This window comes from Elaeis guineensis, chromosome 7, assembly GCF_000442705.2.
Source record: "Elaeis guineensis isolate ETL-2024a chromosome 7, EG11, whole genome shotgun sequence".
NCBI classification, from domain to species: Eukaryota; Viridiplantae; Streptophyta; class Magnoliopsida; order Arecales; family Arecaceae; genus Elaeis; species Elaeis guineensis.
In genome coordinates this window covers 96,699,410-96,715,498 of record NC_025999.2, presented here as the reverse complement: position 1 = coordinate 96,715,498, position 16,089 = coordinate 96,699,410, and the positions used below count along the sequence as shown (strand labels likewise).

The 16,089-nt window shown below is 48.0% G+C and overlaps 1 protein-coding gene across 2 annotated transcripts; it reads right to left on the bottom strand.

Moving 5' to 3' along the window:
- Positions 1-9,376: 9,376 nt before the first annotated feature.
- Positions 9,377-14,747, bottom strand: LOC105048241 (uncharacterized protein At5g41620). Of its 2 annotated transcripts, XM_010927491.4 has the most exons (3): positions 14,321-14,744; positions 11,618-11,743; positions 9,377-11,309 (listed from the first exon to the last, which is right to left on the bottom strand). In XM_010927491.4, exons 1-3 carry the CDS (start codon positions 14,714-14,716, stop codon positions 9,717-9,719), a joined length of 2,115 nt encoding a protein of 704 aa, XP_010925793.2. In that variant the 5' UTR covers positions 14,717-14,744; the 3' UTR covers positions 9,377-9,716. The 2 variants fall into 2 exon arrangements, with proteins under 2 accessions (XP_010925793.2, XP_010925794.2); XM_010927492.4 differs by lacking the exon at positions 11,618-11,743 and having other exon boundaries at positions 14,321-14,747.
- Between the last annotated feature and the right edge of the window lie 1,342 nt (positions 14,748-16,089).

The window sequence follows — 16,089 nt, the reverse complement described above, 5'->3', positions numbered from 1 at the left end:
CAACTGGCACCGAACTCAGTTCGGCTAATAATCAGTTTTGCTCTGTTGTATCGGTTTTTGCCGACCAACCCTCGAATCTCTCTCTTCCGTGCGTTCTTCATCCTCTGACCCCACCCTAAAGCCCGAGGGTGGTGGCTCTTCAATCCCCGTAAGGGTCTTTCTTTTATCACCGATCTTCCATCGTCCATTCATGGGTGGAAGAATCAGTTCTTCTTTGTTTCTTCTTCCTCTCCTTGGGGTTCCCTTCCCGCTGGGGCGAGCCTTTGACTGGGCTGAACGAGAATAGTTGAGTGGAGGCGGACGATCGGAAAGATTTCTACCGACTCAAGGATATGTCGGTACCGAAGCAGAGGGAGCTTGTTACCGAACAGGCCCTCTATGACGTTGGTCTGAGCCTGGTCCCCCATCTAGGTACCGCCTGATCCATCGGTTGTCTTTTCGCTTCTCGTTTATCCCCGAACACATACTGATTTTCTCATTAAAATTGTAGGTACGCCATCGAGGATGAGACCGACAGATGTCGAGATCAGACAATATGCAGCGAGGAAGAGGCCGACGTCTGGGGCTGGGCCTTCACGCCCGTCGAAAAGGCCTCAGATGTTGCCCCCGACCGCCACTGCATCGACGGTCGATCAGTCGGAGCCGATCATCGCGCTCTCAGTGCCGGCAGTGCCATCAGGGGAGCAACCGGTGGAGGGAATGGTCGAAGAAACGTCGGCGGCTTCGTCGATGGAGGATGCCCGGGGCAATGTTCGGGAGCCCGAACGTCCTTCATCGGCACCAGCTGCTGCCTTGGTGGGAGCTTAATCAAGTTCAAGCCTCCCCTCCTTCCCCGATCTACGGGCCTGGGCGGTCGGTTGGGGGAAGGCCCCGATGGCCCCTGCAGATGACTCAAGATTCGAGGGTCGTGCCACATCGTCTGGCGCCCGAAACCCTGAGGGAGTGTCGGCCCTGGCCGACCATGACTTGGCCAGGAGATTATGCTAGGGGGTCCTCCTTCCAGCCGACCTGGAGGTCCTGAAGACTCGACGGGTGACCGAGATGCTGTCTTCTTTTTACCCAATCATAATCGGGGTAAGTTCTACTTTGCCTCCTTTCTTCGTTGTTGTCTTTACTATTTTATTTTTCTGACGGTCAGCTTTTGCTCGCAATTGATTTACACCATGTCCGAATTAGAGGCCGGATACCGGAGGTTCGGAGATGTCCGGGCGGCCTGGAAGGACAAGGCAATGACCGTCGAAGCTGAGAAGGCGATGTTGGTCGAGCAGCTGAAGCTGTCGACCGATCGGGAGGCGAGACTTGAGGATGAGATCTCTCGCCTCACCGACGCTTTGGCTGCCTCGGGGGCCGAACTCAAGTCGGCCCGTGAGGAAGCCAAGCGCAAGGGTCGAACCGCTCACCGACTGCGGTGCGAGCGGGATGACGTCGTCGCCGAACTCGAGGCCGAACGCGAGCAGCTCTGGGTTAGCCTGGAGAATCTCGCCAAGGCCGAAGAGGACTTGTCAATCGCCCAAGCCGACGCTAACATAGCGAAGGCGGAGGTGGAGTCGATGAAGGAGTCATTAAATCGAGCGGAGGCGGAAGCAAAGTCGGCGAAGGAGTCATTAGATCGGGCGGTGGAGGATTTCTATGGCTCTGACAAATATCGGGAGGAGCTCCTGGAAAGCGGCTTCGCATCGTATCGGGTGGGGTACGAAGACGCTCGGGATGCAGTCCAGGCTTTGTACCCGGAGCTTGACCTCGGCGGCATTGTTCCCCCAGGATTGGACGACTAGGCCACAAAAGAGGTGGCCGACCCATCGTCGGGGGACCCTACTGCGGTGGAGGAAGCCATCCCGGAGCAGGTCGTCGAAGGGGAGATGGCCCCGACCTCCGATCCAGCACTGACCAGAGCGGACACACCGGCTGCCCCCGAGCTTCTTCCGGTTGAAGAGGTCGACTCCGAAGAATAATCGAAGTTTTGTCATTTTTATTTTAGTTTATATACTTGTAATCGGGCTTCGACCCAATTTTGTAGACTCGATGTATTTATGAATGAAATCAAGAATTTTTAACTTTCTTCTCTTTGCGTATCAAGATGCATTCTGGGACGTGTACTTCGCTGAAACGCTTCCCAAGCGTAGAGTCGTAGACCCGACATACCTTGTTAGGTCACTCAGCAATATCCCAGGTCGTTAGCCAAGATAGTCGGTAGCGTGCGCCCTGGAAAAGGCAAGGCGAGCTCCGGTCATAGACCGGCCATTTCGACGGTCGTAGGGTGCGACCGTCGAAGGCCTGAGCCGAACGTCCGTCGCCCGATTGTAAGTCGGGTGTGTTCGTCGAGTCGAAGGTCAAAGTCGAGTGTACGTCGCCCAGACGTGAGTCGGGCATGTTCATCGAGTTGAAGGTCGACCGACCTTCGGATATATCCCGATGACCCGATCATTCCGTAGGGTCGAATATCGTCCGATGCATTCAGTCGGATGGCGTCCGACGCGTTCAGATGGAAAAATGATGGCAAGTCGAGTTCCCATGACCCAGACCTTGGTCGGGTATCATACGTCGCGACGCGTGATATACGGTGGCAAGCCGAATATCCTTCGACCGGTGGTGACCTGGTCGGTAGGTCGCAAACGCGACATTGGTCGTGTTGGCGTTGGCCTTTCTTGGTCGGGGCCAAGTCGGCAAGTTAGCCGATTGTTATGTCCGAGAGTTTGACTGTAGAAGGAGTGTGACTCCCGTCGTTGCAGATATATCGGTCATCGTAAGTATCCAATGTGTCGCTGGCGATCGGGCCGTTGGTTTCCAACGGAACATTGGGCCCAAGTCGGGGCGTCGGGGCTCGTACTCCTGGCGAGCACCGACCCACAGTCGAAGAGTCGAGATTTCGGACTCTGAGGTTTTGAAACTGAATTTGTATTCCGAACGAGGGGATACAGAGTTCACTGGTAGTACAACTTTAGATTGTCGACATTCCAAGTCCGGGGGATGGCCGTTCCTTCTAGGGTCTCTAGTCGGTAGGCTCCCGGTCGGTAGGTGTCGGCTATCTTGTAGGATCCTTCCCAGTTCGGGGATAACTTTCCTGGTCCAGGGGCTTCGAGACTTCCGCCTTCCTTAAGACCAGGTCTCCAGGTCGAAAAAGCTTCGGCTTAACCCTGGCATTGTAGTACTGGGCCACCTTTTGTCGGTAGGAAGCCATACGGATCTGTGCCTTGTGTCGGAGTTCGGGCAAGAGATCTAAGTCGGCTCTCCGACACTCAGAGTTGTCCGGCTCACTATACTGCTCGACTCTGGTCGACGGTAGTCCGATCTCCAGCGGGATCATTGCTTCCGTTCCGTAGGCCAAGTTGAAGGGAGATTCCCCAGTTGGGACACGAGACGTCGTTCTGTACGCTCATAGGACAGAGGGCAGTTCCTCAACCTAGAGGCCCCTGGTTTCATTCAGCTTGGTCTTCAGTCCGTGTAGAATGGTTCGGTTGGTCACTTCCACCTCGCCGTTGGACTGTGGATGTCCGACTGAAGTCAGCCTGTACGCGATATGAAATCTCGCACAGAAGTCTCTGAAGTCTTGGTTGTCGAATTGTCGTCCATTGTCGGTGATAATGGTGTTCGGCAATCCGAACCTGAAGATGATAGACTTTTGGATGAAGTCTTCCATCTTTCGCTCGGTGATTTGCGCCAGAGGTTTGACTTCCACCCACTCAGTGAAGTAGTCAATTGTGATGACTATGAACTTTCTTTGGCCGGATGCCGGAGGGAAAGGACCGAGTATGTTGATCTCCCACTGGGCAAAGGGCCACGAGGCGACGACGGGAGTCAGCTGGTTGGCGGGTCGGTGTTGTATGTTGGCGTACCTTTGGCATGGTTCGCACCTCCGAACCAACTCAGCCGCATCCTTCTTCATGGTGGGTCAGTAGTAACCCTGTCGCAGGACTTTATAGGCCAAGGATTTGCCCCCCAAGTGATTACCGCAGATCCCTTCATGTACTTCTCTGAGAGCATAGTCCGCATCGGTTGGCCCCAGACACCTCAGTAAGGGAAGAGAGAACGACCTTTTGTAGAGTCGACCGTCCACCATCACATATTGGGAAGCCGCCCACCGGAGTCGTTTGACTTCCGCAGGATCTTCGGGGCTAGTTTCGTCGGTCAGGTACTGAATGATCGGATCCATCCAGCTTGGCTCGATTGTCAGTTGTAGCACATCCTCAGTCTTAGCGATGCTTGGTCGCTCGAGACTTTCTACGAGTGTCCGACCCAAAGCGCCGTAATCGGATGTCGCAAGCCTGGAGAGTGCATCGGCCCGAGCATTTTTTGCCCTAGGAATGTAGGAGATCTCGAAGTACTTGAAGGGCGCTACGAGATCTCTTACTTTCTGATGATATTTGACCATGGTCGGATCCCGCGCTTCGAATTCGCCTTTGACCTGCCCAACGATCAGTTGAGAGTCAGAGAAGACTTTGAGGCTGTCGACCCCGAGCTCCCGTGCCAACCCCAAGCCTGCGATGAGCGCCTCATATTCGGCTTGATTATTGGAGGCCTTGAATTCGAATTGGAGGGCATGCTCGGCAACCACTCCCTCCGAGTTGGTGAGCAGGAACCTGGGCCCGCTCCCTTGAGCGTTGGAAGCTCTGTCGATGTGCAATACCCAGGTTGAATCAGGGTCATATTCGGAGGTCCCAACCTCTTCGGGGCTCCCCTCTTCCGACGCTCGGTCGGTCGTCGGGCACTCCGCGACAAAGTCGGCCAGAACCTGGGCTTTCAGTGCAGGTCGCGGTCGGTACTGAATGTCAAACTCGCTCAGTCTCACAGTCCACTTTGCCAACCGTCCTGATGTGTCAGGGCGGTGCAGGATCGCCCTCAGGGATTGATCGGTGAGAACCACGATGGCATGCACCTGGAAGTATGGACGGAGTCGCTGTGCTGAAATAACTAGAGCAAATATCATTTTCTCTGCCTTCGAGTACCGAGTTTCGGCTTCGTGAAATACTTTGCTGATGTAATATATTGGTTGGTGAACTCGGTTCTCGTTCTCTCGGACAAGCACTGAGCTAACTGCCTCTGGGGAGATAGCCAAGTAAAGATACAGCACCTCCCCGACCTCCGGCCTCACAAGCAGGGGCGGAGAAGTCAAATATTTCTTCAGTTCCTTGAAGGCTCGTCGGCACTCGTCCGGCCAAGAGAAGTGCTTTGCTTGTCTCAGGATTTTGAAGAACGGGAGGCATCTCTCGGCCGACCGAGAAATGAATTGGCTGAGCGCGATGATCCTTCCGTTGAGTTGTTGTACCTCCTTTTTGGTGTCCGGATGTCGCATGTCAATGATTGCTTTGATCTTCTCGGGGTTGGCCTCGATTTCTCGTTGCGAAATGAGGAAACCGAGAAACTTCCCCGAGGTCACCCCTAAGGCGCACTTAGTCGGGTTTAGCTTCATCCGATGTCGTCGTAGAGTGCGGAAGGTTTCTTCGAGATCTTGCACGTGGTCTGAGGTTTGCGCACTCTTCACCAGCATGTTGTCTACGACACCTCCATGTTGCGTCCGATTTGGTCTTTGAAGACCTTATTGACGAGTCGCTGGTAGGTAGCTCCGGCATTCTTTAGATCGAAGGACATTACTTTGTAGCAGTAAAGGCCCTTGGCGGTCACGAAAGTCGTATGCTCCTCGTCCTCGAGAGCCATCCAGATTTGGTTGTATCCGGTGAAGGCATCCATGAAGCTGAGCAGTCGATAACCGGACGTCGCGTCTACCAGCTGGTCGATCTTCGGAAGTGGGAAGCTGTCCTTCGGGCAGGTCCGATTCAAGTCGGTATAGTCGATGCAGATCCTCCACTTTTCGCTGGCTTTCTTCACCATGACGATATTGGCAAGCCAATCGGGATGCGTGGTCTCTCTGATGAAGCCCGCTTCGAGTAGCTTATTCATTTCTTCGTCGATGGCCTTCTGCCTTTCAGGAGCAAAAGACCGCTTCTTCCGCTTCACCGACCGCATGCCGGGGTTGATGTTGAGTCGGTGGGTCATTGTTTCTGGGGGGATGCCAGACATATCCGCTGCCGACCAAGTGAATACATCGGCGTTGGCTTTCAACAGCTCTATGAGCTGCCATCGCCCTGGGTCGGGTAATTGCGATCCGACCCTGACCATCCGTTCGGAATTTTCTGTTATCAGGATGGAAACTAGCCGCTCGGCCGGTTCACCCCGTTCCTGCTCTTCTCGTTGATCCAGCTTGTTGATCGACAAGGAATCCTCCCACGCGTCGCTCTGAGTCGAGATTTGAAAGCACCGTCGAGCGAGCTGCTGATCCCCGCGCATCTCTCCAACTCCATTTTTAGTCGAAAATCGGACCAACAGATGATACGTCGAGACTATCGCTCTGAAGGCATTTAGTCTGAGTCTTCCAAGAATGGCGTTGTAAGCCAAAGACACTTGGACGACCGTGAAAGTTAAGTGGGCGATGCTTTGTCGTGGTTCGGTTTCGGCTGTCACGGGAAGAGTAATTTCTTCTTCCACCGTGACGGCTTTCCCAACGAAACCCACCAGGGGCGTGGAGACTCTCTTGAGCCGATCAGTAGATAGTCACATTCGGGAGAAAGTCAAGTAGAACAAAATATTGGTCGAACTTCCATTATCAACGAGAATTCTTTTTACATCATAATTAGTTATTATTGTCGAGACAACAACAGTATCATCATGGGGAGTTTGGATTCTCCGAGTATCTTCATCCGTAAAGGTGATCACATTATCCTGGCGCAGCTTTTTCGTCGACTCCCCTACAGTAGTCATCCCCCGATCCGCTTGTTTGGAGATCATGTTGATGACCCCGACCGTTGGTTGGTTGTTCGCCGCTTCCTCAGTCGGTTGGGGTCGTCGGTCGGGGACGGGTCGAGTTGGCGGGCTCCGTCGGAATTTACTGAGGTACCCTCGTCGTATGAGGATCTCAACCTCATCTTTGAGCTGGATGCACTGCTCCGTGTTGTGGCCGTGGCCCCGATGGAATCGACAGTACTTTCATCGGTCGAGGCCTTTTGCCTTCAAAGGTGGAGGCCGCCGCAGATATTCTTCTCCTTCGATCTCCATCAAGATCTGCGCACGAGGAGCAGAAAGAAGAGTATAGGAGTCGTACCTACAATGTATCGGCCTCAGACTCCGCCGTCGGGGAGGTCTCGGGCTCGGCCGTCGGGGAGATCTCGGGCTTGGCCGTCGGGGCGAGACCCGTTTGTCGGTCGGAGGCCCGCTAAGCTCGGCTGGGGCTCGACCTTTCCTTCGCTTTTTCTTCGGGCCCTTGGTCTCGCTCAGGCACCGGTCGGAGGCTCCTTCGTCTGCGCGCATATATTTGTACGCGCGTTTCAGCAGTTCGGCGTATGTTCGGAGGAGGTTCTTGTCCAAGGAGTATGTGAATCGGGACGTCCTCAGCCCCCGCTTCATGGTCGAGATAGCCATATCTTCGTTGAGATCCCGAATCTCAAGCGTGGCTGCGTTAAATCGTGCCATGAAGTGTCGGAGTGTCTCGTTTTCTCCTTGTTTGAGGGAGAAAAGGCTATCTGAGGTTCGTGGTGGCTTCCGGCTGGTGCTAAAATGGGCCACGAAGGAATGCTTGAGCTGCCCGAAGGAGTGGATACTCCCGGAGCGAAGGCCGAAGTACCAAGCCCTGGCGACTTTGTGAAGCGTGACAGGAAAGCCAATGCAGAGGAGGACGTCGGTCGCCCCTTGGATCATCATGAGAGCCTTGTAGCTTTTTAGATGGTCGACAGGGTTGGTAGAGCCATCGTAAGGCTCCACGTGCGGCATCTTGAACCGACTAGGGATGGATTCGTCGAGTATGAATCGGGAGAGGGTTGGACGGTCTAGAAGTCGACGTCGTTCGAAGACTTCTGACCATCCACCTGGAGCTTGGCGAGCCGATGGTCGATTTCTTCGAATCTACGCTCGTAGTCATCCATCCGTCGGTGCTGGGAGACTCCAGGAGTCGAATCTCCTAATGAATCCGAGAGGGAGGCGGACGGTGTCCGCGGCCGCTTCTCCTTCCTTGCTCGCTCGAGCTGGGAAGGAGAAGGGCATTGGGACCGATGGATGTCGCGCCGTGGTGGCCTCTCTCCCTCTCAATGGGAATGCGGAGAGGGTTGCTCCTGAGGAGGAGACGGAGATCGATGCGGGCATCGGCGGCTGCCCCTGGACGGCATCGGGTTTGCCGCCGGTTGCTCCACCGGCGAATACGACAAATGAGTGGGTCGTTGAAGGCTCTTGACCGCGTCTGCCAACGCAGTCATCTGCCGCACGATCGTCGTGATCTATGCCTCCGTGGTCACCACGGGATGGGGAGAGCTAGGCTCCGCCGTGGGGAGTGGTGGAGAGGCTTCTTCCCGACGGGAAGAGTGTCTCGCCGATCCGGTAGCCCTCGACCGCTGAGCCCTGATTCTTGTCATCTCGAAAAGATTCTTCAAACTCTGTGGAGGTCGTGTGCCCACAATCGCCCCCCTTTCTGGCGCGCCAAACCTGTTGCGGCCAATCCCCTTATCGCCTGATCGTCGGGACTGAGCACCTGCAAAGGAAAGTCCACACTGACCGGAGATGCCTCCAGCGGGGATCCTCCGACGGTCAAGTCAGAGAGGAGACTAGGCAACAGTAGAGAGGAATCAGAGGACTCATCGATGGAGGGAGGGAGAGAGCCCTCCTGTAAGCTGCTGCCTTACCTCGTTTTATAGTAGGAGGTGATATGGTCCCGCCGTCGGTGATGTAGACAATTGAAGAGTTGTCAAATTGCCGGGGGGTTGTCATGTCGTCGACGGGCTGACAGGTCCTAGAAATTAATTCGCGTCCTTGACAGGACAGCACCCCAGATTCCTGGCAGGACAATGCCCCCTGACGGTTGCATGGCCTGTCCTTGACAGGACTGCAGCCCATGCCGTTCGTTCGGCGTTTTTGAAAGGGGCCGACCGACTATATATCGGGTTTTAGCTGTCGGACGGTGACTCGAGAGCACGGTCGGCGTCTAGAAAAGTCTGTAGAGGTCGGGCGTCGGTTGTCCAACCCGACAAGGAGTCGGCGATATCCCATCCGACAGAGGGTCGGCGATATAGGATCGGCTTCGGGTGATCGGAGGCAGTGTTGGATTGTTTGGCCGACACGCTCAGGTAGGACATCATCGGTAGTCACAGTCGGTGTCGCCTGTTGCCGGACGGGCAAAATGGGTCGGCATCGAAATCCGTCGGTGAGTCGGCGTCAGAGTCAGTCGGTATATCCCAACAATACACACACGCACTGATGGTTAGATGTTACTGAAAAATACTAGATAAATGCACTAAACAGAAGCAAGTGCAGAAATATTGAAGAAAGTACTTGGACTATAATTGCTAACACTGCTGTCAAGAGATGGATGAAATATAAATATAAACATAATGCAAACACGTTGGAAGTTGATCAAATAGAATGGTTAAGCACTAGATCCAGCATCACCATAGTGGAAGTTATAGTCAAAAACCTGCATCCAAGTCATCTTCTTCTGGAGAGTACAATGAACTGCTAAAATTAATATGGACAATCAAGCTAGCGCTCAGGTAGTCATTCACTAATCTATAACTCATGGTATACAGAAACTCAATCCGAAAATTATAGAGGACAGGACGTGACAGAGAGAAAGAAATCAGATTACATCCTCAACTCTAGAAAATACCTTTTACAGTATCTAAACAACCAACTATTCCAAGCAAACTGGCATCTCAGCCAATGACACTGCATTCACACCCATTTCAGTGTTGTATTCTGCCCATGGCCGAACCTTTCAAAACCTTAAAGCGAGCGTTCTGTCCCTCTAGCCTTGCTTCAAGTAATTTTTCCTTTAACGTATTTTCTTTTACTCCATGTCGTAATTTCGATGAGCATTCAGATATCTCAATATCAGGAGACGTATGCCGGTAGTTCCACTGCCGCACTGCACTGGCTAGATTGTGGAAATCCCCTGAAGTTGTGTCCTCACCAACTAAAACAAACTGACCCCTCCATGAAAATTGATTTTGGGATTGTTCCCCATGATAATTATCTCGATCAACCATGCAAATTTCTGACTGTTTTTCCGCTGAGTTATCGATCAAATGATCTGATCTCTGACTGCTATCCCACTTCAGATCTATTCCCTGCTCAACTTCTGGAATATGATTATCAGATTTCTGGGGCGCAACAGTCTCAATCTGATCTGCTTCCTCACCTCCAGTTTCTTCATCAGTCTGTGAATGTATTCCCTGTTCTCTATCCACGAGCTGTTCATTTCCACCCATCTTTGTCTTGTCCATTTGTTCTTTCAATTTTGCTTGCTCACCAGATAGATTCTGGCCCTTGGAATTTTCAGAATATCCCAACTTCTTCCCCATGAAGTTACATTTTCTTGTCGAGCCCAGTTTCTCAGTGCTACTTCCACCATGCAACTTTAACCAGGCACAGCTTTCACTGTCACCCCCAACCATGTTAAGCTCAAAGCAGTGCAAGTCACTGGCAACAGAATCATCATCTTCAGCATCTTGAGGTGCACTAGCAGCTCCATTCAAGTGGACAGATTCCAGTGATTGGCGACGCAAATTTACATCTTTCTGGTACAAACGATCATTCTTAAAGCCACTGGATTGTCTAGCTTGAAGGAAAGATTCAATTTCACTACTAACCCTATCGGTAATTCTGCACTTTTCAGCCAAATCTTCCCTAGCTTCAGCAATCTTCATCTGCATCCGCTCATCCAGCCAAGCTTCTGAAATATGAAGTACCATCCGGTCAACTTTATGGTCACAACCTTTTACAGACTTCTGTTTCAACTCCCTGACTTCCTGTTCATAATCCCTGATTCCCTTTGCAAACTCATCACAGAGGTCCTCCAAAAGGTTATTTGCTTTTCTCTCTCTTTCCAGGTCTTTCACTGCCTTCAACAATGCCGCTTTCACTTCAGACAACTCTTTGCCTAGTTTCCTGTGCAGACTTTCGGAACGTATTCTCAACCTTCTCTCATCTTCAAGCTCGTCCCTTACAGACTGTACAGCTGCTTTAATCCTTTCCTGCTCCTTGTTCTTCCTGACCAGTCTGGCCTGAACACCTTGCTTCACCAAATCATCCATTTCATGCCGATATGCTTGCTGCTCTTGCGTCAGCTCCTGGATACGCCTCCGTGCATGCTCTAGCTCCATCTTCAATGCTTTTACCAATGATACATTGGATGCATGCTGTTCTTCCAGGCTCCAAATCCTATTCAGAACTTTCAATAATTCAGTTGATGTTTTGAGGCTACATCCGGCCTCCTTGAGCTTCCTCTTAATATCTAAAGAACTGCTAGGAGTGATAGCTTGGTTAAAAGCTGCAACCTGCAAAATGCAGAAAAGCAACAGTTAGAACATATACAGCCACAAGGTAGCTTTTAAGGGAATCAGGAATACAAGACCAGCACATACAAATATATGATGATAACTACCAAGACTCTTTCTTTACCAGTAAATCCAGAGGAACATATCACAGGATAATGCTTCATTTAGCTAATCAGTCCTCATCCAATTCATCAGTAAAACACATCGCAGAGTTGAAAAGAATTTGCAGACAATACCCCTCCTATGTAAATAAAAAAGACAATCCAACTAAGATCTAAGCAAGAAAAAAAAAAGATGGAATTGGATACCTCCATTGAGCTGCTATAACTTGCAGGAGATACAGGTTGGAGAGCTCTACTATTTCTTTCACTCAACTTATGTTGTTGAGCCAATGAAGCTGCAACATGCCTCCTTAAACTACCAGCACTTAGAGGCTGGAATGAAAAGTTAGAGAATGGTTAGTTGTAGAGAATGACTTGTATAAATTATATTTTATTCCAATGAATGACAAATGACCAGAAGTCCAAAGAGAGAATAAAATAAAATAATGATGGCTTATGATTAAAAATAGAACAAGAGACATTTTTTCACATACCACTCATGAAAAAACGTGAGCACAAACAGTGTATAATGACCGTCATGTAGGCATGGGGAATGCCACTATGAAAGATCGTCGGGAAATTGTATTCCATGGTCTTTATTTTTTTCATAAATGAAACTCATTTCTTACAAATTCTCCTGCAGACTCCCCGGCATTTCCATTTTTAAAACTAATTGAAACAGTTACATAAACACTTAAGCAGAGGGATGCTATGTGGCATGACAAATTTCAAAAAAGAATACAATGCCAAGTCTTTGAAAAGGACTACAAAGAAGAAACAAGCCATCACTCTAAAATCAGAAAAACAGTTTGACAACACAGATAAAAGCAAAAGTTGTTCAACAATATCCCTAGAATATCTTTGAAACATCATAACACACAGGATGCAACGGCCAGTGCCATCAGCAACTTCATCTTTTTGTAATTTTTACCTACATTGTGGTATAAATTGGTTTATATTCATTCCTAAGTATTTCAGTTTTTCTTAGAATTTATGTTTAACTTATGGTTATTCTGCATTAGCATGAATGATCCTTATACTGGCATTTTGTAGGCATACATGTTTCGGCATAAATACAAATAATAGAACATATTTAAATAAAATATAAAATTTATAATCATACGAAGACAATGAAACAATAGCAACATGCTTTTAAAATTGATATAATTTTTTCTACTTGACTTTTATTTATTACATTGTAAGTTTCTAAGCACTCAATTCACACAGGCAGTGTCACTCAAAATCTATACCAGAATAGTAGCCAATATCGAACCTTGATTAGATAATGTGTATGGTTGCTATTGCCTGCTTGAAGGTAAAAAAAAATACTAGCATGGCATTGGATGTTGTTTCTCAAAAGTCAGCCAAAAATGCTCACTATAATAGTACACGTAACCTTCTCTGAAGACAAGATAAATTCTTCATGATGTGCATGTGACTCACCTTATTCTTGGGCAAACATGCAAAATGCTTGCGTTAAAGTAATATCTTTGACATCACACCAAGTACTCAGCATTTAAATGGTATCTATATGAACAAAGTATCATCCAAATCACCAACAAAAAACTTCCATAAATAGGAAAGGGCAATTATTCAATAAAATATGAGCATCACAACCACCCTAGTTACATCATCGACAGCTAAGGCTGTAAATTCAGAAGGACCCAACAAGCAATCTGTAAAAGGCACAGTTTATCTCCATCACAACTCCTATTGAGGAGTTATCACAATTGGCAAAGAGCTGAATTCATACTTCTATCTCAACCAGAATATCTGAGACATCATGTTGACTACGAGTGAGCTTAGAAATAGTACTTTCCTATGGTCAAGCTGAAAGCTAATTTCAAATTTTAACACTAGAAACTGGATGCATGGAACTGCTCAAGCATAAATTTACCAACCTATTTTCATGCAAAAGGGCTGAACGCCACACATATATAAAGATAAAAAGGTAAAAATATTGAAAAGCATGGAGTTCCTCTATTGTAATGTAAAAAAGAAATGACAAGGAAAGATTATCTTCTAACATACATCAAAAGGACCCAGAATTTACACATACAACTAGCTTGCAGAATCTAAGTTACAACTGCAAGAGAGAACAAGGAACTAACTTTAACCCTGATTAGCTAGCCTTATCCCATCTAGTATTGTATCAGCTTTAGAAATCAGGGTATGATCCATCTGAGAACATTTTATGTTCAGCTATCGATGTGATTTCTCTGCAGTCTTCATATTAAAAAACAATTGTATTTCATCTCATGGAGAAGTGTATCTGTGTCTCTTTATATAAGTAACTTAGAAGAATTACATTTGTAAAGCCTCATCAAGAGCTTGTCAGCAAACATACCAAATTCAACCTGTTCTCCAAAATTGTTGATCATCAACGATCTATATAAGGAAATAAAAATTTGCCAAGCAAAGCAAGTCAAATTGCATCGACTCCATTTCTTCAGTCACAATATTGAATGTTCTTGACATCATCTCCAATCTCTCTCAGTTGAGTACATCATATTAAAAAAACATTTTTTTTATTCGATCCAATCAAATCCAGTCTTCTTTATTTCATCAGTCACAAGAATAAGTTCTTGACATCATCTCCAACTACCCTCAATTAACGTCAATCTGTATGCTATCCTACCAATCCGATAACTAATTCACAACATAACAACCAACCTCACAAGAAACCAAAACAACCAGCAGACAAACGCAAGAAAAATCACAACAATAAACTCATACTAAAAATCACTCAGCCAAAAGGTCACGACTGAAATCGAAACCTCAGAATCAACAACAATAATAGAAAAAAAAAAAAAAAAAATCTAACCTTGACAACCTTAATAGCTCAAGAGATCATATCCAAGAAATCCCAAAACCACAGAGAACTTGAAAAAAAAAAAAAAAAAGCTTTACTCGATCAGCGGGTTCAAACGGCGACTCATCAAGAACATCATCGACGCCTTTCCCCTCTTTGTGGCGGCGGATCCTGGCATTCCTCCGGCTCATCCTGGAGTAATCCAAGCGGTCCTGGATCTCCCACAGATTGGCCCCGAGCTTTCGGGCAGAGACGGAGCTCCTCCTCCTCTGGAGCCTATCGAGGCCCCCGGGATCCGAAGGGCCGGGGGGGTCCTCCAGCTTCCAAGTGGGCATGGGGGTACAGGGGCCGCCCCTTTTGCCTACGGAGATCCCTCGCCTCAGCTTTAAGCCCAAAGACTCCTCCTTTCCACCGCCCCCATTCCCTACATCTACGGCTGCTCCCCCCTTTTCCCCTTCCATCAACCCCCCTCCCCCTTTTTTAATTGTGACCATTCACCCTTCTCCAACCTGAGCCATACCCTCCTGTCTCCCCTCCCCCGTTCCCTCTCACCGTTCCCTGGGTCTTCTCCTCTCTTTCGTCCCCCTCTTAGTTTCTTGAACTTTTTTTTTTTACTGTCTTGTTTTAACTATGTTTTACTAATGTTTTCTCCGGTGCAACAGATTGTGTGGTTGAGTGTACCGAGATTGGCCTTTTATTGGAACAACTTAATTCTGAAAAGGACTGCTCTTTTCCGGAACGTTACAGTAGAGGAGAAGGAGGGGGGGCATGATTTGATGTGCGTGGGGGCAGGGGGGCGTGCTTTCCGTTGGGATTTACATGGATTGCCATGGTATGCACTTTGTGTTCCCGGCGCGGATCTCCAATTGAAAGCAACTGCGGTGTTGGTGGGAGGAGGATCTCATGTGCCCAGCCGGACTTCTTCGTTACTAGCGTTCAGAGGAATGGTTGCGTTTGGTGCATCGCTGGATGGATTTAAAAGATAACTCTTCACAGGATGAATCATCATTATTAAATTATCATAATTATTATATTTAATATATACAGATAATATTATAATAAAATTATTAAAAATTTTAATTAATATGTTTGATATGATTATCAAATTATTGATAATATAAAATTAAAATTTTAAAATATCTCAATAATTTTGTTCGATGTCAGGAGTGATATAGATACATGGTAATAGAGAAAGTACGGATTGGAGGATGTGAGGAATCACGAGCACTGAAGGTGGAAGGAGGCGAGTGCATTATGGAACCATGAGAATGATGGGAATGGGCATAGAGAAGCTGGGGGATGGTACAGGACAGAGATGGAAGAGCCACAAGCAGATAAAGGAGATGAAGGAGCCACGAGTCGGGGGCGTATGCGGAGGGGGATAGAAGGAGAGGATTGGACAATAGATTTGGTGTAATTTTTTTAAAGATAATTTTGTTTAAAATTTTTATTGTAATATTGTCGAAGAAATAATAATCTGGATAACCATCCTCCTTAAGACAATCAGTTTATCTTTCATAAGGCAATCTGAATTATCACTGAAAAAGTATATCAAATGCGGTTATTCAGATTACAACATTAAATTGCCAACAATCTAAATAGATTACCAGCTATCAAATGCAACCTAAGTTTTAAATGATGATCATTATAAATTATGACATCATTGCAGCTTTATTTGTAGCGGTTATTGTACTATATGGCAAATCCTTGTGAGGTTGGATGTTTCTGTAAAACTTTGGGAGGTAATCCATGAGTAAATATTCTTTATCATGTTAGTTAGAAAAAAAAAAAAAAAGGGAATGTAAGAAAGGGATAGAACTAGTATTCTATATATGGTCCCATGCCTCTAATCCATATCAATGTATCC